The sequence below is a fragment of the Mustela nivalis genome, assembly GCF_964662115.1.
Source record: "Mustela nivalis genome assembly, chromosome: 7".
NCBI classification, from domain to species: Eukaryota; Metazoa; Chordata; class Mammalia; order Carnivora; family Mustelidae; genus Mustela; species Mustela nivalis.
Window position 1 is genome coordinate 9,336,873 of NC_139026.1, and position 22,543 is coordinate 9,359,415.

The 22,543-nt window shown below is 53.8% G+C and overlaps 1 protein-coding gene across 2 annotated transcripts in view; it reads left to right on the forward strand.

The window, feature by feature from the left end:
* TMEM184B (transmembrane protein 184B) overlaps window positions 1–22,543 on the forward strand; it is a 42,401-nt gene that overhangs the window by 8,112 nt on the left and 11,746 nt on the right. For both annotated transcript variants that reach the window (XM_082742743.1, XM_082742742.1), the window contains exons 2-3: window positions 13,110–13,358; window positions 14,584–14,749. In XM_082742743.1, the coding sequence (XP_082598869.1) occupies window positions 13,167–13,358; window positions 14,584–14,749 (358 nt within the window). In that variant the 5' untranslated portion in view covers window positions 13,110–13,166. The remainder of the gene's footprint in view (window positions 1–13,109; window positions 13,359–14,583; window positions 14,750–22,543) is intronic.

Genomic DNA, 22,543 nt, shown 5'->3' on the forward strand with positions numbered 1-22,543 from the left:
AAAAGGAAAGTGCGTGTGCTCACGTGTGCACACAGGGTCTTGGGGGCCTGTGGGAAGTCAGCTGTTGTGGTGCCTCTGGGATGGGGCTGGTGCTGGGAGGCTCTTTTTACTAGAGACACTTTGAACCGTCTGAGTGCCAAATCGTGGGGCTATCTGATCTTTTCAAAATAGAAATAAAGAGGTGCCTTGGTGGCTCAGTAGATTAAGCAACTGCCTTCAGCTCAGGTCATGATTGTGGAGTCCTGGGATCGAGTCCTGCATTGAGCTCACTGCTCAGAAGGGAGTCTGCTTCTCCCTCTGACCCACTCCCCTCTCATGCTCTCTCTCTCAAATAAATAAAATCTTTAAAAAATAAATACATAAATACATAAATAAAATTAAGTAAAAAAGAACCATAAGAATGTATCCTTTTATCTCACCCAGTGCAAGAAGGTCAAGTCTCCGGCCATTCCCTCAAGGACCTGCCAGCATCACTCAAGCCCCTGCCACCATCTAATCAAAAATGTGTGCTTGGGGGCACCTGGCTGACTCAGTGCAGAAAGCATGTGACTGACTCCTGGTCTCAGGGTCCTGAGTCCGAGCTCCACGCTGAACTTAGTATTTACCTAAAAACAGACAAAATGCATGCTGGGGTCTCACAGAGGGGACCAAGTGTGAAAGTGTGGGTGTTTCTTGGTAAAAAGACCTGCTCTATCTGTCCCACTGGCCGCAGGCAGCCTTGTCGTGTTTGAGTGTGTTTTCTTCCCCATCATCCTATAAGCCCTAATGGGATCAGCGTCTTTTCAGAGAGATACCCTTGGGACTTAGCATACAGAGGGTGCTCAAGGGTAAACATTTATACTTTTTGTTTTTTAATTTTATTTATTTATTTGACAGACAGAGATTACAAGTAGGCAGAGAGGCAGTCAGAGAGAGGAGGAAGCAGGCTCCCTGCTGAGCAGAGAGCCCAATGCGGGGCTCGATCCCAGGACCCTGGGATCATGACCTGAGCCGAAGGCAGAGGCTTTAACCCACTGAGCCACCCAGGCACCTCACATTTATACTTTTTAAAGTTTTTTTTTTTTTTTTAAAGATTTTATTTATTTATTTGACAGACAGGGATTACAAGTAGGCAGAGAGGCAGGCAGAGAGAGGAGGAAGCAGGCTCCCCGCTGAGCAGAGAGCCTGACATGGGGCTCGATCCCAGGACCCTGGGATCATGACCTGAGCCGAAGGCAGAGGCTTCAACCCACTGAGCACCCAGGCACCCCTACTTTTTAAAGTTTTTAAGGTTAGCTTACGTAGGGTAAAGTACACTGGTTTTAGCCCTACAGCACAGTGGGTTTTGACATCTGCCAGTACCCATAAAAATTATGTCCGGGTCAAGCTGCAGAACACGCCCAGCACCCAGAAGGCTCCCGTGGCCTCCCACGGTAACCGGTAACCACTGCTCACTCCTCATCCCTTCTGACTCGTCCCGCCTTTTGCCATGTACACAGGGGTGCTGTGAAGGTTCTTATTCTTGTCTGTGGGACTTGTGGACTCTGGGGGTTCCCGTTGCCTAGGGAGGACGGCTGGCTCGCCCCACTCGGTGCGTGTTTTTGTGAGTGACAGACATTCCGGTTGGAATTTCTGTCGCAGGCACCCGGGCTGGAGCCGGGTTCCTTGCTCGAGGGGTCCCAGGGGTTGGAGCAGGTTCAGGGGTCTTGCTTAGACAGCCTTCCCCCACTCCTGGGGCAGTAGGACTGTTGAGGTTCAGAGTTCTGAGTCCTAAGGGCACCCTTTTATGCAGTGCTGAATGGGGTTTAGGTGGCTGGAAAGGTCACATTTAGGGGGACACAGAAACTGCCTGAAGAGGCAGAGCATTGGCCCATCTGTTCGCACTTTGGGAGAAAACTGGGGTGAGCAAGATTTGGCCTGTATGCATTAAGGCAAAACAGAACTTAATTACAAGGCTGATTAAGTCAGCCTTTGCTGAAGAATTTTGGATGACTTGGTTGTTCCTTTAGATTTCTGCTCCCCCCCCCCACCCAAGTGAAGGAGAGCTACACGATTGGGAGATTCTTCCTTTCGTGGTTGGGAGGTTCGTGGGAACTTGGCCCCGGGAGAAGGAGGAGAGACAAGAGAGGCGCTGGAGTGGCCTGGCCTGTGGGTGTTGACTGAGGGGGTGGGGGCGCTGCCCCTCGTGAGGGCACGTGATCATCCTCCCAGAGGCTGCCCAGAGAGAACTGCCCGGCCTTTGGCATTCTGTTCCTTTAATCCCCTCTGGAGAAGGGCCAGGCTGTGGGCTGCTGACCTGCTCGGATGCGGGTCAGCCTCCCAAAGAAGGCAGCACCCCCCACCCCCCCACCGCCCCGGAAAGTTCACAGAACCTGACAGCCCCTGGGGAGGGAGGAGGCTATTGTCACAGGTGCCAGAGTGGGGCCAGAGTGGGCTGTTCAGACGAGCAATTCCTAAGTCAGATTCGACCTAGGGAGCTATGTTAAGATGGAAAGTTTTTCATATATATTTTTCTTTTTTCTTTTTTTTTTTTTAACGGTTTTATTTATTTATTAGAGAGATCAAGCGAACATGAGCAGGGTGAGGGGCAGAGGGAGAAGCAGACTCCCCGCTGAGCAGGGAGCTCAGCGTGGGGCTCGATCCCAGGACCCTGGGATCATGACCTGAGCCAAAGGCAGGCGCTTAACCAACAGAGCCACCCACGTGCCCCTTCCATATATATATATATATATTTTTCCATATATATATATTTTTTAAATAACATCTGTTCAACAGAAACCCCTCCCAGGCTGCGTTAATATTCTAGAGACGTGTGTGTGAACAGGTTGCCAGCTTCGCTCGGCCTGAGGGAGTGTGGCAGCCGCCCGAGTGAGCGCTTCATGGCCGCAGCTCAAAGGGGCTTGGATCTGAAACTAATGAATGAAAATATGACCTCAGAAGGTTTAAAAAAGAGCAGATGAGCAGAGACAGGCCAGGCCTGGGGCTCAGACTGCCGGGCCTGTGAACCGCCAGCCTGACCGAGGCTCCGAGGTGGGAGAGGAACTGGGCCAGATCGGCGCACACGGGTCGTGCCTGGCCCCCCACCCTGTTTGCCCCTTGCAACTCTGTCCCAGGCTTGAGTGACTGCGGCCCCATTTCACAGCTGGGGAAGCCGGAGCGAGGAGCACTTACGTAACTTGGCCGTGGACGCAGAGCTGGTCAGTGGCGGGACCAGGACTCGAGTCTAGGCGGTCCACCTGCAGAGCCCACAGGGAGCGAGGGTGGTGTCCGGAGCCAGTTACAGGGGCTGCGGACCAGCCGCGGGAGCCCCCAAGCCTCTGTTTCCTCATCTGGAAACTGCAGGCGTTGCTTTCCTATGGATTCTGCAACAAAACTGCTGGCAATGTAGTGACTTAGTGACACAGATTTACCATCCTACAGTTTTGAAGTTTTGAGGTCACAAGGTCAGAATGTATTTCATTGAGCCAAAATCAGGATGTTGGCAGGGCTGGAGGATGTTTCCTTGTCTCTTCAAGCTTCCAGAGGCCACTTGCATTCTTTGGCTCAGGGCCCCCTCCTTCATCCTCAGAGCCAGCGGCCTGGCACCCTCCAGCCTCTCCTGCCTGCTCCCGTTGTCACACTGTCCCCTTCACACCCACAGCCCCCTGCCCCCTCTCATTCGGGCCCCTTTGATTACATCCGGCCTACCCAGATCATCTGGGACCCTCGGTGGCCTTAATGTAGTCACACCTGCAAAGCCCCTTTTGCCACGTCAGGCAGAATAGCCCAGCGTTCAGGGGTTTGGGATGTGACGTCTTTGTGTGTGGGGGGGTGCATTACTCAGTCTTAGACACAGGAACTCATGGAGGGGTAGCAGCATGGTATCCCCCCAACATGGAATGAAACGGACTCTGAGATGTGAGGTTCTCTGAAACCCCTAATTCCAAGGAGGGGCCTGAGCCTGCACACAGCTTTGCGGCTCTTCTGGAAGACGTGAGTGTCTTCAGGCGGGAGTTAGCCAGACGCTGTCCTGTTTGGGGAAGGATGGGGGTAGGCACGATCTTAGGCAAAGTGACCATTCGCGGCACTCTGGGTGCTTTTCTAGGGCTTGGCTTAATTCGTTAGGCCTTGCCGGGCCTGCCTGGATGTTCCTCAAGACCCCCCACTTCTCTGTGCTCTGGTTCTGTGCCCTCAGGCACCCTCTGGCCACGGGTTCTCCCAGTTTCCTAAGCCTGGCTTTCTAACCCGCAAGAGGAGTTCTGTTCGGCCCTGTGCCTTGGTGATCCAGCGGGGCTCTGTGTTCTGGTGCTCCCTGTGGGACCGTACCCAGGGGACCGTACCCTGGCCTGGATGCTCCAGCCGCAACCGGACCCACCTCACAGGGCGGGCAGGAGGGCCTTGTCCCTCTGAAGAGCCGCAGGTGGTTTGTCAGTCAGGCTGCCCGCCGCACCCCCAACTTCTGCAGGGTCCGGAGGCATTAATTCTGCTCTGCATTCCTGGCCGGGTGTCTGCCCATGTACTGTCTCCATGCCTCTGCTCAGGTTTTTCCCTCTGTCCCCTAAGCAGTCAGTCAGTAAATACTTTTCCCACATGGCGACTGATCCCTGCGCTCGCAGAACCCAGCTCGCGGGGCTTTAAGGGACCAGATGAAGTCACAGAGGGGTGAATGTCTGGCAGACCAGGGGAGACATGCAGAGAGCAAACTGTGAGAGGTCACAGAAGGCCGTATCTGTCGAGGCTGATGGGGGTCAAAAATCCTTGGGTGGGAGCAAGAGAACGTTCCACTCGCTGGGGCTGGCACGGTGGCGATGGAGGGCATCACAGACCGTCAAAGTTGGAAGATCTCAGGTCAGGAGGAGGGACATGGTCACATCTGAAAATAAGGTGAGAAGTAGACGCCGCCGGATTCCTGCGTCTTCGAGCATCAGCCTCCCTGCAGCGCTGGGGGGCAGCCCAGGCCCCCACCTTTCTGGAATCCAGAACGCTCGAAATCCCAAAGGTTCTTCCAAGCCTGCAGCAAACTAATTTCGTGGCAAAAATCTGACCTGAATTGATGTGAGACTAATTATATTCTTTAAAAATATCTCGTGTTTCTCTGCGGAAATACTGTGTATTTGACTTTCGGGTGCTGCCTGCACCGCTCTGGGGGACTCACTCTGCATACCTCCTCCAGCTCTGGAATCCTTTCTAACTCGGAAAAACTCTGAAGCCCTAAGCTCACCGGCCCAGGGTGGGCTTGGCGTACCTGGGAAACAAGTTCAGAGACGCTCAGGCCCCGGCCCAGTCACAGCTGGGTGGCAGCACCAGGATTCCAGCTGTTTTCCTGACTTGGAGCCTAGGACAAAGTGTGGCCTGTGGCCTGGCTTCTTCGCAGGGGCCACCTGGCGGGCAGGTGGCCGCTGGGAGAGAGGCGGGACCGGGTCCTGACTGTGCTTTGTGTCTGCCTCAGCCTCAGGCCTGACACCAGGGGCTGCGGAAGGACAGAGGGACAGGAGCCTCGGGGGGAACAGGGAGCCCTGTCAGTGACTGGCTGCATCCCTATCAGTAAGAAAACTTTTGGGGTCTGTCCCCCCATACTTGCATATTGTTACATGTAGCTCATAAAGCGTACACCAAGCTGTGATGATGCTAAAGATGTAATATTTAAATTTTTTATTTTATTTTATTTTCTTGGTGGTGCAAAAACCTTCTGGCTTCATAGGCGTGATTTATTTTTGGAAAGCATGCTTTTGTGGTCTGTGAGCGAGCAGCTAGAAGCTCTGGCTCTGTGTTCAGTCTGCTTGGCTGTCTGGTTTTAATGGCTGCCCTCTCCTAAAAAGATCCCCGAGACATGTAGCTGTACACGGAGGAAACGCATCACTGGCTTGCTTTCTAAATCAGGTTACTCATTTCTCCATCCTGTCCGCTGCGTATGCAGGGAATTTGTTGAAATTTGGCTAGTACATTTCCATCCTTCCTGATGCCAATCAGATGTTTTTGTCGACTAAATGGAAGGTATTTTTTATTTTAAAGTTCTTAACACATGAATCCAAAACCCACTCAGATGCTTTGGAAATTTTTGAGCAGATTAGAAAATTCTGTTACGTAGGTTTTTAGGAGTTCAGACACGAGAGTTTTTGTGAGTTACAGACTTAACATTGTTTTTGGTAACAAGATCCTATGACAGTAGAAACATTTCCAACATTTCCAAATATACTTTTCCAGAACGCTCTGCCGGCCTCGGTGTCTTCTGAAAGAGCAGTTCTTTTCTCATTTGTTATGATAACATGCCTTTCCCACGAAGGGACATACTAAACATGCTTAAAGATGTTTCAAAAGCTTAACTGGGAAGCATATCCCTGACAGCCAGTATTGAAGAAAAACACGGACAAATGCGGAACTTTTTTTTTGAAAGAAAGATGTGTTGAACTAAGTTGTTACATTTGACAGGTCTTTCTGATTGCTTTTCTACAAGATAACCGGTAAATCTCTGAAACAGACGGTTTCCTGAGTCACTGGCCATCTCATTACAAATTTGGTGGAAAATTCTGTTCTACTGTCTAAAGCTTTTTACTCTGGAAAATTTCAGACACGTAGAAGTAGAGCAAATAATAGAACAGGTTTCTGCTTATAGTCCCTCACCTTCCAACAGCAAGGAAATGTCCTACAGTCTTGCTGCCTCTATCCCTCTCCCCCTTTTAAAGGACAAATCCCAGAAGTCATGTTATTTTTTACCCTTAAATAATTCAGTATGTATCTCCATCTGATAAGGACTTCAGACAACTTGTTTTGGGGCACCTGTGTGATTCAGTCAGTTCAACGTCTGACTTCGGCTCAGGTCATGATCTTCAGGGTCTTGGGATCGAGCCCTGCGGTGGGCACCATGCTCAGCAGGGAGTCTGCGTGTCCCTCTCCTTCTGCCCTCCCCCACCCTCACTCGTGCTCGCTCTTAAATAAATAAAATCTTTAAAAAAAAAAAAAATAAAAGAACTTGGGGCGCGACTGGGTGGCTCAGTGGGGTAAAGCTTCTGCCTTCGACTCAGGTTGTGACCCCGGGATCCTGGGATTGAGCCCTGTATCGGGCTCTGTATCGGGCTCTCTGCTTAGTAGGGAGCCTGCTTCCCCCCCCCCCCCCGCCTACTTATGATCTCTGTCTGTCAAATAAATAAATAAAATCTAAAAAATAAAAATAAAAAAACAAACTTGTTTTATTTTGAAATAATTGTAGGTTCACAGGAAGTTGCAAAAATAGCGCTCCAAGTCCCATGTGCCCTGCTCTCAATGGTGACGTTCCAATTGCTCTAGGACCATGATCAAAACCAGAAGTGGACATGAGTGCAGTACTACTAACCAGACTACAGACCTTGCTCAGTTTTCACTGTTCTTGTGGCGGGGGGAGGGGCTCTGTACAGTTTTTCACCCACAGACTTGTAGCCACTGTCTTCAAGATACATGGGCTCCCTTCACTGGAGGGAAGTCCCTGTGCGGCCCTCTCTCTGTGCACACACCTTCCTTGCTGTGCTCTGCCAGTCTCCAGTCTGTTCCGCATCTTTAAAGATTTGCCGTTCTGAGGATGTTCTAGATCAACAGACTCAGTGTGTGACCTTTTGCGATTGGCTGTTCTGTTTATTTTTTATTTTTTATTTTTATTTTTTTTAAAGGTTTTATTTATTTATTTGCCAGAGAGAGTAGGCAGAGAGGCAGGCAGAGAGAGAGAGGAGGAAGCAGGCCCCCCGCTGAGCAGAGAGCCCGACGCGGGACTCGATCCCAGGACCCCGAGATCATGACCTGAGCCGAAGGCAGCGGCCTAACCCACTGAGCCACCCAGGTGCCCCGGCTGTTCTGTTTAGAATGCCCTTGAGCTCCATCCAGATTTCTGCCTGTATCAGTAGTTTTGTTGCTTTTTTCTTCCTGAGTAGTAATCCATGATCTGGACATAGTGGAGTTTGATCTTTGGCCTGTTGAAGGACGTGTCAATCATTTTGGGTTTGGCAGTTAAAATACAGCTGCTGTGAACATAAGCACATAGGGTTCTGTGTGAGCATGCGCTTTCCTTTCTGTAGCATAAACATCTAAGTGACTACTGGGTTGTATGGCAAATGGCGTGCTAGTTTTGTAAGAAACAACCAAACTGTTTTCCAGAGTAGCTCTACTGTTTCCTGTTCCTACCAGGAATGTACACAAGAGCCAGTTTCCCTGCACCCTTGCCAGCTTTGGATGTCTTAGTTCTGTACTGATATGTGTACAGTGATGTCTTTGTGGTTTTAGTTTGCATTTCCCTAATGGCTAACGGTGTTGAACAGCTGTTCCTGTGTTTATTGTCCATGTATCCTTCTTGAGTGGAATGTCTGTTCATGTCTTTTGCCCATTTTTTTTTTTAAGATTTTATTTATTCATTTGACACAGAGAGAGACAGTGAGAGAGGAAACAAACACAGGGAGTGGGGGAGGGAGAAGCAGCTTCCCTCCTGAGCAGGGAGCCCGATGTGGGGCTCGATCCCAGGACCCTGGGACCACGACCTGAGCCACCCAGTTGCCCCTTTTGCCCATTTTCTAATTGTATTATTTTTTCTACTGCTGAGTTTGAGAATTCTAAGTTTATTGTCTTGCATTTTGCCTTTAAATCTGTGATCCATTTAAAATTAATTTTTGTATATGGTGTAAAGGTTTAGGTTAAGCATGCATTCTCTCTCTGGATGTCTAGCTGTTCCAGTGCTGTTTATTGAAGACACGATTCTCCCTCCATTGATAAGAACTTTTTGTACCGGCCATGCCGGGATCACGCCTAATGAAACTGACAGAATTCCTGTGTGTTACCCGTTTCAAAGAGGTCTTTCCATCCTTGGTTTGTTAGCATCAGGACCCAACAAAGTCCACTTGTCGCATTTAGTTAGGTCTCTCGAGTCTTTATTCTGTAAGAGCCCCTCAAGCACCTTTGTTTATAAGCCTCTGATTTGTTGGTGAAACTGCGTCATTTGTCCTGTAGATTGTCCCATGGTCTAGACTCGGCTGCTGCGTCCTCATGATATCATTTAGTCTGTCCCAGTACCCTCTGCATTTCCTGGCTACTGGTAGTAGCTCTGGAGGCTTGTTTTGATCCCATTTCACTTTTGGGGAAAGGGTCCTCCTTAGATGGTGGTGGCGTGTGCTCCCTATGTATCCCATTAGGAGGCTGGAGACTTCTCGTAGCTCCGTGTTGGTAAGGTTGATCTTGACTGTGGGTTCAGAGTTGCACTTGCCTAGACTGTTAGCTGGGGGTTTTATCATCCACTGATGATCCGTATCTATATCCAGAATTTTATTAGGAGTTGCAAAATGGTCATTTTTGTTCTCTTCTATTATTCTGCCTCTATTCATTAACAGGACTTCTCTTTTTATTTATTTATTTATTTATAAGATTTCATTTATTCATTTAACAGAGAGGGAGAGCACAAGCAGGGAGAGCAGCAGGGAGAGTGGGAGGAAGAAGCAGGCTCTTTGCTGAACCAGGAGCCAGACGTGGCACTCGATCCCAGGACCTTGGGATTACCACCTGGGCCGAAGGCAGCCGCTTAGCCAACTGAGCCACCCAGGCGTCCTGGGACTTCTGTGAAGTAGAACACACCCTCATCCATTCTGTAGTTACCCTGAAGTGTTACAGATGGGGGAAACTCGGGTTCTTAGAGATGAAGTTACTTAAGTGTTACAGATGGGGAAACTCAGGTTCTTAGAGATGAAGTCACTTGTCCACACTCGCAGATGGTGAGGTCTGACAGGAATCTCGTTGGGTGGCCCCAGTGCTGAAGCTTGGTTTTGCTCCTTAAACACTCTGCCCCAAAGTCCCTGCCACTTTGAAGCCTTCCCTGACCCTCCCCCCAGCCTTGGCCGAGGCCGTTGATGCCGCCCGAGTGTGAGAGGACGGGACCCCAGTGTCCATCCCCCTGTCCCAGCACACACACTGTGAACAGTCTGCAGGGTCCAGCATTGTGCGCTGCCCTGGGCCCTGGGAACAAGGCGAGCCCCTGGGATCTACAGCCTTGGAGGAGCCGGCCTCACCTGCTGGTCTTTCGTGCCAGGGACCATGCGTCTGTGAGTCAGAATGTTGCTTCATGTATTTTGTGGGGGGAGGATATTATGAAAACCCTCGAATCATGTGCAATTAATAGTACTTAGTTCAAAGTTGAGCAAAAAAAATGAGATGGTGCTTGGGAAAACAGTGTGTAAACGAGCGCTGCACAGAGTTCGGTAAAGAGCTTATGGTAAACCCAGAAGGCTGGCGAGGGCGATCAGGCTTAGCATCCGCTACCCCTCCCTGCAGAGGACCTCTCTCCCTTTTTGGCAAGGAGGGTCTCGGTCCTGCTAGGAAGGACCGGCCCTTGGAAGGAGGCTCTGGCGTGGGAGTGGCTGCTCACACAGGGCCCCCACGCTGTAGGATGGGCCTGACAATGTGTTTATAGGACCTGAGTTCGAGTCCTATCCCTGATTTCAGGGCAAGTCACCCACCCTGTCTGAGCAGCTCTCTTGCCCGTAAGCTAAGCGACCTACATGGGGTAAGGGCGAGAGAGCTCTGCATGCCAGTGTCTCTCTGGGCTTGGGGTAGGGGGACACTCAAGTGGCAGTGAGCAGAGTTCCAGGTAGAAGCTGGGCCTGGAGCCTTCACTCCACTTCCACAGCCAAGGCAGGTCCCTGGCGCAGGTCTTCTCCCTGTGGACAGGGTCAGCTCAGCAGTGCCCCTGTGCCCGGCCTCCCCATGCCGCCTTCAGCGGGAACAAAACAGCCTTTGATGCACCGGCCTGCCTGTGCTTGGAAGCTGGAGATTTAGGAATATTTGTACTTCCTCTAAGCACCCCCCCCCAATTCCCTGTGTTTATTCATTTAATTTGGGATGATAGACAAAGATGATGATTTACAACCCAAATCTTCTTTTTTAAAGAAGTATTTCTGGCTCTGGTTTCCAATTTTGCAACCATCTTTGCAGGAGCTATTCTTAGACTTGTCACTGTTTCTCTCTCAGAGCTCGCCACCAGTCTTTATATAGACACCTTCAACAGTTTTGAGTTTCTTTATATAGATGCCTTCTCCAGTTTGGATTTTAAATCTAGATTCAGCTCTTGGTCAGTGTGTTAGAGATCACTTATTTTCACAGGAAAATAGAAACGCAAAGGGCTCTCCTAGGGTAAAAACTTAGAGCTAAGAGCAGATGCACACGTGAGGGCCGGCGGTGCTGGAGATGTTGAGGGGGCCGGGGGCAAAGCCAGGAGCGTGGGGACACATAGGCAAAGAACTTCTTCATCCAAAGTCAGGCCGTGGGCCTGGGTGCACCCCGGAAGCCTCTGTCGATGCCAGTATATTCTGGCCGAGAGTATCAGCTGGGACTTGTAAGGGACCATGAGGGGTCATCTGGGCTGACCTTGGGGCTCAGGCTGAGATGGTCAGGTTTGGGGGCTTGGTTGTGTCTTGCACCAGGCTGCGGAGACCTTCCAGGGTCCCTGAAGGAAACCCTCCAGGCCCAGCAAAGCTGTGTGGGGACCCAGGACTGATTGCTGGTGGAGCTGCAGCCAGGGTGCCCTCCCTGGTGTCCATGCTCTCTGCTTCACGGTCAGCAGAGCCTCTGGCCACTCTGCAGCTTAGTCTCCCAGAGCCTCTGCTGCAGGGACACTGAGCGGCTCTGGGGATGCTGACCAGCCCATTGGCAGCTGGCAGAACTGAAAGGATCGCCTGTTGGGTGGTGTGGCTCGGATGGCCTTGGGTCCAGCAGTGACCAGCCTCTCTGGAGTCGCTTTATTCTTGGACAGCAGCTCTTCCCTGGGGGCATCTGGGTTCATTTTTAATGTGAAATTGTTCGTTTGTTACCATGGCTCTTGAAGTCGCCATTGGGAAGAGCAGCGGACGGAGAGCCTGTGTGGGGGGACTGGGTGGGCCCCTAGGACCCTAGAAGGCCAGCCTGTGTCCCACCCACTCCCATCTTTATTTTCCTACCCAGAATTTCCCGGTATGCCAATTTGCTCATCTCTGTGTGCTTTTCTAGGAAATACCTGGAATTTTTTAAAATAAGGACTGAAAATCAGTAGGTAACAAAGTAAATGTTATTAATGGCTTTGGTGCTGAGCTTGGTGCTGGGGATCAAAAGACAGAAATGCTGTTCTTGCTGCAGAGCGGATGGCCGCTGGGGGATACACACGAGCAAGGGACAGAGCCATTGTTATGAGGAGTCTGACGGCGCGTGACGTGGAGAGGAGTCTGACTGGGGGACGCATAGGGGGCAGCCTTTTAGGCAGAGGGATGCAGAAAACTGAATTAAGACAGAGCAGTTTGAAAGCACGCGAGGTGGCCACAGAGTCTCCCGAAACAGCTCAGGTGGATGATGAACGGGGGCGGCCATCCAGGAAGTTGGGGAGAAATGTCAAAGAGAAGGCACAGCCCCTCCGCGAAGAGAGAAAGCCACCAAGTGACCTTGCGAGATGGGGAGGTGTGGCGACGCACAGACCCAGCAGATGTTTGCTGTGTGACAGGTGCTGGGAGCCGGATGGGGCCTCCCCGGCCCAGCCCTCCGGGAGCTTGTGTTCTAAACCTGGAGTGTGGCTTTGTCAGAGGGAGTCGGGGCGGGGCAGGGGGCAGTGGGGGGGGTGGCGGAAGGAGAGTTCTGGAAAAAAAGAAAGCGAAGGGGTCAGGAGTGCCTGGAGCAGGGAAGCGTCGCCAGCATGCATGGGTGGTCAGGGCAGGCACCCAAGGGAAGTGCCCATGGGAGCTGTGTGGCAGCCCAAGCAGAGATCTGGGGGCCAGAGGCCAGCGTGGTTGCAGGGGAGCATCTCTGCAGCAGGTAGCAGAGAGATGAGAACCACAAGGAGCCACTGGCCAGTCTTGGGGGCTGTTGTACAGACAGCAGGTTATACTTTAAAGGAGTTAGGAGCTGCTGGGGAGGTTTAAGCAAAGGTGGGCCCAGGGTAGTGAACGTCTTAGAAGCCTCCTGTAGCTTCTTTGTGGGGATGGGACAGTAGGGGCCAAGGCAGAAGCCTAGTGACTGCTCAGGTGAGGTGCCTGTTGCACGAATCCGGGGGAGACACAGTGGGGCTGGGCCAGGACACACGTGGTCAGAGTCCAGTTATAGTCTGAAGGTGGACGTGGAGGCCTGGAAGGTTGTTGGCCATGCCGCTCCCCGGGAAGGAGGCTAACGCTGTGGTGTCCTCTCTTTAGGCCAGCTCGTCATCTCCTGCAAGGGTTTGTCTCAGGGACCCCCGGCTGCCAGGCACCATGACGGTGAGAGGGGTCGCGCTGGCCCCAGATCCAGCATCGCCCACGACGATGGCAGCATCGCCCAGTGTGTCTGTGATCCCCGAGGGCAGCCCCACGGCCATGGAGCAGCCTGTGTTCCTGATGACAACAGCCGCGCAGGCCATCTCCGGGTTCTTCGTTTGGACGGCCCTGCTCATCACCTGCCACCAGGTACCCAGGCCAGCCCAGGGCTCTTGAGCCGGAGATCCGCAGGAGGCCCTGCAGAGGGGTCCTCAGAGGTGTTCTAGTCCCCACGGGGTATGAGGCCAGGCTTCTGCTCACGTCCATGGGATAGGAGAGGTCACATGGGCTGCCTCGGCTGCAGGGGCCCTGCAGAGGCACACGGATGTCAGTGACCCGTTTGCAGAGGAAAAGATTGAGACATAGAGGTGGTGGGGTGCATAGGCTGCTGGCAGAGCCAGGATGGAGGGCAGGTCTCCTGTCCCCTGTACTCACGGTCCCAGAGGAGGCCTGCCTGGGCTGCCCGAGGAAGAACGTTTGCAGAAGGGTGGCTGAGCCCGTTTGGGTCCCCTGTCAGCTCCTCTCCTGCTGCTCAGCGTCCCTGTCCCTCCTTGAACCCGATTGCTTCCAAGGCAGTTGGCTCCTAGCAGCTGGGGGAGATTTTGTTCTCCCCCAACCCCTGCTCCTGCCACCCGAGCCCAGGACACCGTGGGGCCGGGTATGCAGTTGTGAGAGCTGGGCCGGCACCCTGGCTGCCAGGACTGAGAAGCGTGGCTGGAGCAGTTGCTGGCCTTCGTGTGTGGCTGCTAGTTCCTGCTTTCTAAAAACTGCACCACATTCTCCCCGCTTCCCCGTGGGGCCGGCAGTGCAGCTCTGTCTGACACATGGGAAAGGGAGACGCCGGGGGACAGTGACATCACTGTAGCCACTCACTGGGGAAGCGCTTCTGCCTTCTGGGGAAGCAAGGGTCCCTTCTGTCCCTCACCCGGGGTAGACGCTGCTGCCCTAAAACTCCAGGGACGAGGCGTCAGGAAGGCCGGGGTGGTGGCAAGGAGATCTGCCTTTCCATCGAGGGCCTCCTCTGTGCCTCTCGCCCCAGGTTCCCCAACTGGCTGGGCGCACAGGCCCTGGGGTGCTTGTTGCATTCCCAACCATGCTTTCCTCGGATCCAAAGAGTCCTGGGCCTGGTCTCATGGCCCCCATGTCTGTGACGCTGGCCTGGGCCCCCTGAATGCACCCCCGGGTTTGTGGTGGGAGCTCCGTCGCCGAGGAGGGGTTGGGGCTCAGGGCCGAGGACTGGTCACGGCACCAGGTAGCAGCAGAGGCGAATAGCAGAGTGCGACTGTCCCCTTGGCCGTGGAGTACAGGGGTGGCGGGTGGCAGATGGGCTGCCGTGGGGGGCTCCCTGGCTGAGCCCACCCCTATCTGCCCGCAGATCTACATGCACCTGCGCTGCTACAGCTGCCCCAACGAGCAGCGCTACATCGTCCGCATCCTCTTCATCGTGCCCATCTACGCCTTCGACTCCTGGCTCAGCCTTCTCTTCTTCACCAACGACCAGTACTACGTCTACTTCGGCACCGTGCGGGACTGCTATGAGGGTAAGGAGGGCGTGCGGGCTGGGCTGGGGTGCTGGGGAGCTCCGGCTGTGCCTCGCTTCTCTGTCCACTTCAGGGTTCCCGTCTGGACCCCGCATGCAGGGGACGGCCCATGTGTAGCACTTGGCCACCAGGGCTCCCATGACACTTTTAGGGACGCTGGCAAACAGGGAGCCTCCCCCTGTGCCTCTTTTCTCAGTTTGGTGTTTCTGATGGGGATGAGCAGCAAAGACTTTGTTTGTAGACAGACCCCCAGGTACAGATGGGTCAGAGGCTCATCCGGGGGCCTAGGGCAAGGCAGTGGCAGGGGTGAGAGCAGAACAGGCCGGGAGCCCACATCAGCAGAGCTGGGCACTGGGTAGGTGCTCCCTCGGTCCAGGATTTCTGAAAGAATAAGGGCCTTGATCACACGCCTCCTGCGCCCCTGCGAGTGCGGGTGGCCGCCTCGAATTCCCAGCTTGGCTCTGCCGGGTGAGAATGCTGAGGCCAGATGGGGCCCGGCTCTGGGCATAAGGGAGGGCTCTGATGCCTGATGTCCCTGGAAGCAGTCCACAGAAACCTGGGTTCCTGAGGAGCTGCTCACGCTACTGTTGAGAATCCTTTTCTAATCATGTGCCAATTGCAAGTGGGGGCCCAGAAGCGGCCTCTGCCCACTGGTTCCCTCAGAAGCGCAGAGCTGTTCCCTGCCAGGGGGAATCCTCTCCTGTGTGGTCTAGGGGCAGGTGTGGTCTCCCTTCGCTGCGGGGCCCCACACATCGGAGTGCCTGCCAGAAGTGGGGTGCAGCCGGGGGAGTGTCTGTACCGTCCCCACTCTGTGCCCCAGAGGCAGCAGCAGACATTTGGCTGGGTACCCCCTCCCCACCCTGGCTCCAGAAGCCTCTTTGTTCAGGCTCCGCCTGTCCCAACCTTCCTCTTGGTCCACTTAGAGGTCCTGGTAAGAAGTCTGCCTCCCTGCTAAGCATGTGTCCTAGCAACACTGTTATCCACGCCCCCCCCCCCCCCCCGCCCTGCCTCTCCGCAGCAACCAGGCAGTTCACAAATGGCACCAGCACCAGCACCGCAGCTGCAGGAAGGGGAGTTCAGGCTGCCCCGCAGTTCACCAGCTTTTCGTGTCCCAGTTGGTGGGCTTGGCCCTTGCCTTGCCCCTTCCTGCAGCTCCGCTCAGCATTTGGGACCCCCTCCCCTTGCCCTTCCATGTACAGGGCAGAGTAGGGGATGGAGGGCTTCCATTAAAATTCAGGAAGAGCCCCCCCCTTCATTCACCTCTCCCTCCTCCCTTCTTGGTGTCTGAAGACCCAGGAAGGGGCAGAAGGGGGATCAGGGGTCAGGTTGTGCTGGAGGACCCCAGTTTCAGAGCCAGGCAGCCGGGCTTTCACTGGGCACTGAGCAAACATTTGTTTTTCTCTTTTTAACAAAATTATAGCTAACATTTTACTCTCATGCAGACACTAGTGCATGCAGTTGAAACACAAAATCACTGTGACTCCTCCTCACTCCCAAGTTCACTGCATTTTCAACCCTTTAAACTTTTTTTTTTTTAATTCTTAGAATAACCTAAAAATATGCTTATACTATTGGTTCTCAATTTTTCAATTTCAGATAGGGCTCCATAGTGACCTTTGATTGTAGAAAGCTTTGACTGGGTATCTTACCCCAATCTCTCACTCACACACACACACACACACAATTCTCTTCATCTTTTCATCGTGACTAGACCACAGTTTTTTCTCAGTCTGCCTTCAGTGTTTACACTGTCACCTATCTGTAGATACTGATCAGAGCTGAGCCCTGTAGTGTCCCAGGCTAACATTCCCCTGTATCACTTTTTCTTTTCCTCTGGCTATTGCTTGCCTTGCTTTTTGGTTTGCTCTGCTTTCTGTGGATCTATCATTAATTTCTTCCCAAATGCTTCAGTTGACTCCATGAGAGAAACCTTCCTCCGTGCCGTCAGACACACGGGCGTATCTGCTGGCTCCGGGTCTCCCCCAAGCCCTGCTCTTCCCGCTCTGGTCTTGACTGGCTGCTTTCTGGCCTCTTTTACTGCTCAGCTCTTGTCACCACCACTCTGGGATGCCTGCCTGCCTCTCCTGTGCTCAATGACCTGTTCCCTGGATGCCTTTTTTTCCTTGTCTGTGGTTTGCTCTCCCTCTTATGGTCAGTCGTATCTTCCAGGAGCTTCCTGGCAAGAAGCGTGCGTGAGAGTTCTGGTTTTTCATTTTGCAATCTGAAAATTATCTGCAGATATTTCTACTCTATTATCCTGTTTGGAGTTTCATGGGAATCCATTTCCAAGTTGGAAATCACCCCTGCCCCTGAATTTTGAAGGCGAGTTTTCCCCCGTCTTTTAGCTTCCAGTGTCATTTTGGGAAAGTCAGCTGGATTCTGATCCTTAATGCTGGTATGTGACCTGCTCTTTGAGGATCTTGCCTTTACCCCTAGTGTTGTAGAATCCCCCAAGTGGTGGGTTCTTTATTCCTCATGTGGAGCAGCCCGTGGGCCCTCTCCATGTGGAAGCTCCCGCCCTGAGGTTCTGGGAAGTTTTCTTGTGTGTTTCTTTCATAATCTCTTCCCCTCCACTTCATCCTGCCATTCGGGAATTCCTGTTGTAGGTCGTTGCACTTCTGAATGGAGCTGAATTTTCCACCTCCTTTTTTGTTCTGCTTCTCAGGAGGGTTTTTTGTTTGTTTGTTTGTTTGTCTGTTTTGAGCCCCAGTTGTTGGTACTGGGTGGAGTATCTCCTCTCTCTGGGGATGCTGAGTACAGTTTTCTTCTGCTCCCTACTTTATCTCAGCCTCCTGAGTTCCTTTGGTCTGCTGGCTTTGGTCTTTGACCTTTGTGTCAGAAATTCTCCTCAAATGTCTAGTGTCCTTGGCTATTTTTGTGTTTAAGAATGGGGCTCAAAATGGCTGAGCCTCCCATTCGGGTGATGGGGCACGTGATATGACCCCGCCAGTTTCGTGCAGCGGTAAGGGTAGGTACCCAGCGAGGATGTTTTGATTCTGGGTCTGTTTCCCCGGAGAGCCGTGTTCTCATCTGCAGGCTGAGTGGAGGGAGTGGTTCGGCCATGGGACCCAGCATCTCCCCTTTCGCATCTGGGCCTCATGCACTCCCCTGAGCCATGTTCTCCCAGGACAGAACCGTCTACACCTGTTTTAGGAGTGGAAACCCGGTAGCTCCACATGGAGACTTGGAGCTAAGGTTCCCATTTGCACCCTTAGCCTTCTGGATGTCCGGTGTGTCCGGTTTGGGGCTTTCCTGGGGATCTCATTGGCTCCCTCCCTTCCTGAGTCCGTGACCACGTTGCATCTTCTGGAGTGTGGTCAGCAGCAGCTTTGCGCAGTGGCAGTATCGTAGCCAATGAGGTTTATCCGAGGCGCGATTATTGCTAATTGGAGTGTGGTCAGCATCTCTGGTCTGCTGCCCCTGGTGCTGGCCCCTTGTGCGCGAAGGTTTGTACCTCCCCCATTTGTTTGCCTTCCAGCAGGGCAGTGGGGGAGCAAGTAACACTAAACCCTGCAATTTGGTGGCAGGATTGCTGTCTTCTAAGGAGGGGCTGAGTCTCAGAGAAGTTTCTACCATCTGGCAAGGTCTGTAATCCGTGTGGTGCGAGGACGGGCCATCGGGGCAGGTCAACAGGAGGGCGGACCGAGCCCCTGCATGCAGGTGTCGTGTATGATCATGCTCAGGGCGAGGGTTAGCCCCTAGAGCTGTCTCTGGGACAGCCCCAGGGAGCTCTGTGATCAGAGGGGTGCATAGGGCTGGAGTTCGGAGGAGGGAGACTGACTGCACTGTCGCCTCACGCAGGAACTGTGTTGTGAATGCTTTTTTTGTGGTGTTCGTTTTCCCGCATGTTTTTCCTTACTCTTAGCTCATTCTCGCCTCCCAGTTACTGGTGGATGTATTACCATCCTCACTTGTACTCGTGAAGAAAAGACCGAGTTGGCTAAGAAACAGGATTACCTAGAGAGTCGCTGCCAGAGGCCAGACGCAGCCCTGGGTCTCTGGGTCCCCAGAATGGCTCGCGTCAGGCCGGGTGGAAGAGGGCAGGCCTGCGTCGTCCCGTGGAGGAGCACGGGCTCTGTTAGGAGGGGGAGTTTCCATGAAACAGGTAAAAGAAGGGGGCTGCCTTCACCTTGCTTCAGATTTTGGACAAACCTCACTGCCTGGAATCTGGCCCAACGTGAAGCACCGTCTGAGGCAGAGAGACAGGTCAGCGGGGGTAAACGGAACCCAGCCGAGTGCCGCAGACGCAGGGCCGCATGGGCCCTGAAGGCCCGGGTGCTGCCGTGGGCCCCGGCACTGACCACGCAGTTGGTCGGAAAGAAGGAAGGTATTGAAAGGACACCAATCAGAAAAGGCATCAGAACAGTGATCTGGGTGACAGGGAACAGCAATAGGTAGGATCAGTGAGGGCAGACAGGCCACGAGGGAGGAGGGATTGAAGCAGTTTGGGGCAGAGCCTGGCCCACTAGGGCTGTGGCCCACTGTGTCCATTGCTGTCCCTGGTGATCCCAGAAAAAGAGAAGGAAGCTTGTTCTGAGGCTCCTATTCACTGAGCACAGAAGATCTCTGTCCAAAGTAGTCAAAATTAAGTTTTCTGAGCTCATCCTCGAGTTACCTGCCACGTGGAATGCCCCCACGTCTTCTGAGATAACCGAAGTATTTGTGGGCAGCCGAGAAGGCCAGGGCTAGGGGCCAGCTGTAGGTGCAGAAGGCGTGTGGGGGGAGTGAGCTTGGAATGGCTAGTGGCCCCCAGGGGCCAGGCCACTGAGGTTCTACACCCAGAGTGTGACACTTGGCCAGGGTCCAGGGAGGGGTTATTGAATGAACAAACAGGTGTCCTTGTCTGACCTGCTTGTGAGGACTTCTGACTCCGGGAGCTGCGGGCAGGGACAGCCGGAGTGCACTTCTTGGTGGATCCTCTCTGAAGCCCTGGGGGCTCCCCGGGGCTGTGCTATTGCGGGTGCCTGTTGTGGGGGAGGCTGGGTGGAGGGCGGCCCTTTGGACTGTCCGGGAAGTCCGGGCAGCTGTGGGTTAGAGATGTTGCCAGTGAGGAAAGAAGTCCTCAAGTGTCAGGGTCAGAAGGGACCTGTAAAGACTCAGCCTCTCTGCTAAGAGGTCCCCCTGGCCTCTGATGGCATGCTCCCCCTGGCACAGAGCTCACTAGCTTTCATCTCTGAAGACGGCCTGTTGGCAGTTGTTTCTTATATTAGGCTGAAGGCCTAGGATCTACCTCCAGGACCAGATGGGTCCTGTCTGATGCTCTGGACAAGGTCGTGCCCCTTCTGTGAAGACAGTAACCCTGATGTCTTTTCTCCAGGCCTCAAGGCTCTAGTTCGATGCTCATTTCATCTCCCATTTTGGTCAGTTGCTCCTGATTTTGTGCATTTGTTTCTAGTCCATTTAAGATTTGGTATCTAGGGGGTGCCTGGGGGTGGCTCCGTTGGCTAAGCGTCTGGCTCTTGGCTTTGGCTCAGATCATGATCTCAGGGTCATGGGATTGAGCCCGAGTTGGGCTTGGTGCTCAGTGGGGAGTCTGCTTGAGATTCTCTCTCTCCCTTTGTCCCTCCTCCTCTCCCCTCTAAAATAAACAATTTAAGGTTTAGTATCTAGAATGGAACAGAAAATTCCATTGTCCAGAGCAGGAGAGAGAGACAGAAGGATCATCCCTTCCCTTCTGGATGCTCTCCTCTAAACAGGAGGGCCTGGTCGGTGGGTCCCTTGGACACTCATATATCCCTGGGGCCTAGCACAGAACCTGGCACACAGGCTGTGGTTAGTACTTAGGGAGGCAAAGAGTCATTCCATGTCTCTGGGGCCTCTTGGGGGAGCAGCCCAGAGCTGTGGTCCGAGGGGCAGTCAGGCACCAAGCTGCTAACCAAGAACCACACTCCACCGCTGGCCTCCAACCCAGCGGGTGCCGTCTTCTCATGCCCAGGCCGCATGTCTTCGTGTTTCTTCCGAGGGTGTGCGTTGAGTTGTCTGTTGTAAACAGCCTTGTTGGGGCGGGGGTCGTGTTTTGCTTGGCTCAGTAATTTCCTGCGAGGGAATCGATTTGTCCAGATGGTCAGTGGGTGCTGGCGTGGGCTGTTGGAGTCATCTCCAGGAGACTCGTACTTTGTCTCCCTTCTCTGAGAACATGTTACTGACTCACCGATGATTCTTTAAAGGAAGCCGTCAGCCAATCGATATCTTATCGACGGGCTGGGCCGGGAGAGCTGGGAAAAGTCCAGAACCTTGAGCTGAGAGATGTGGATGCCATGGGATGATTCTGGCCAGTTGAGTGCAGAGCGCGACAGGGACAGACTGCTCAGCCCTGTAACTCAGGAGGGTGCTGACGTGTGTTGTGACGCAGGAGAGGATGTGAGCTCAGGAGTCAAGCTGCTCACGGCAGTGGCTTGCAAGACGGCCTGGCTTGGGAGAATGGCTCTGGACAAGGGGAATGATGAACCTTGGCCCCTGGGGCTTCTCTTGAGAGGTCCGTATTTCGGGACTTGTATCTGGTCCGCGCAGCCTGCGGAAGGATGGGCTCTGCGGGCGAGAAAGGAGTGCGGGCCTCTCCGAGCCACACCCCGAGTTAAGGCCCTCCAGGAGTCCGAGGCAGGCTGGCAAAGAGTTGGCAATCTGGAAAGAACACTGGGTACTGCGGCGTGGGTACTCCGTGTGAGCTCAGCCTTAGCGAAGGAGTCGCACTTCGCCCTTGTCCTCAAGGAAGGAGCTGCTGTTACCCCGGCCTGCAGGTAGGAAACCGTGGCACAGCACACTTAGGAAGCAACGGAGCCACCATCCACACCCGCTGGCAGTCTGGCTCCAGGGTCCGGGGCTTCCGTGCTTGGTGACGCTGCCCCCTTCATACGGGAAGGCTCGGCCAGATCAACGGTGGCGTCGTGGAGTGTGGAGTGTGGAGCAAGCCTGGCTCTGGACAGGGGAGAGGGGGTGTCTCAGCAGGGCCTGCCCCTGAGCCTCAGCAGAGGCCCCAGAACATGCTAGCATGGGAAGTGTGAGAGCTCCCGGCGCATCCTGGGAACTTCCAGAGTGGTGTTATATCATGCGGATGTATGTGCATATACATAGAGATGTGTACGTATGCATTTATTCTGGCTGTGTAATCACCCAGACTAGTGTAAAACGGCCATTCCTTTTGTTCACGGACAGTGTAGTCCAGGAACGTGGATGGGGCACCGTGTGGGTAGTCTGTCCCTGTGCCCTGCTGTCTGGGCCTCCACAGGGGGACCCTCAGCTGGGGGACCCCCAACTGGGGGCGTGGCGTCTGCAGTCTGGTGCGCTTGTGGGTCTGGCACTTGTCGCTGGCACCAGCTGGGGCCTCCGGTCCTCCCACCCGAGCCGCTCTGGGTAGTGTCTCCACGTGGACTGGCTTGGGCTCCCTCGGAGCAGGGGGGCTACAGCCGAGGGCAGGCGTCTCAAGAGAAAGCAGCAGAGGAAAGAGGCCTTCTCGAAGCCCAGTGTCAGAGGTCTTGGAGCAGCACCTGTGCTGTAGTCACCCCGGGCTCCCCGGGGTGGGAGGGAGGGAGGAAGACCCTATGTCCCCCGCAAAGGGGAGCCAGCATCCCAGGGTGTGGCCGTCTTTGGAAGGTACCGCTGGCCACCCTGTAGCTGGAGCCAGCTTGGGACAGGCATGTCCATCCTACTTGGCCTCGTGTGGTTTCCAACAAAGGTGGTCAGCAGGCTGACATCAGATTTGGTTTGATGCCTCCTCCCCGGCCCCAATGCCCCATAGTTCTGGGCACTGAAGAGTGCTTTGGAGCTCAGTGGAGACTGCTGCAGTCCCCACGTTTC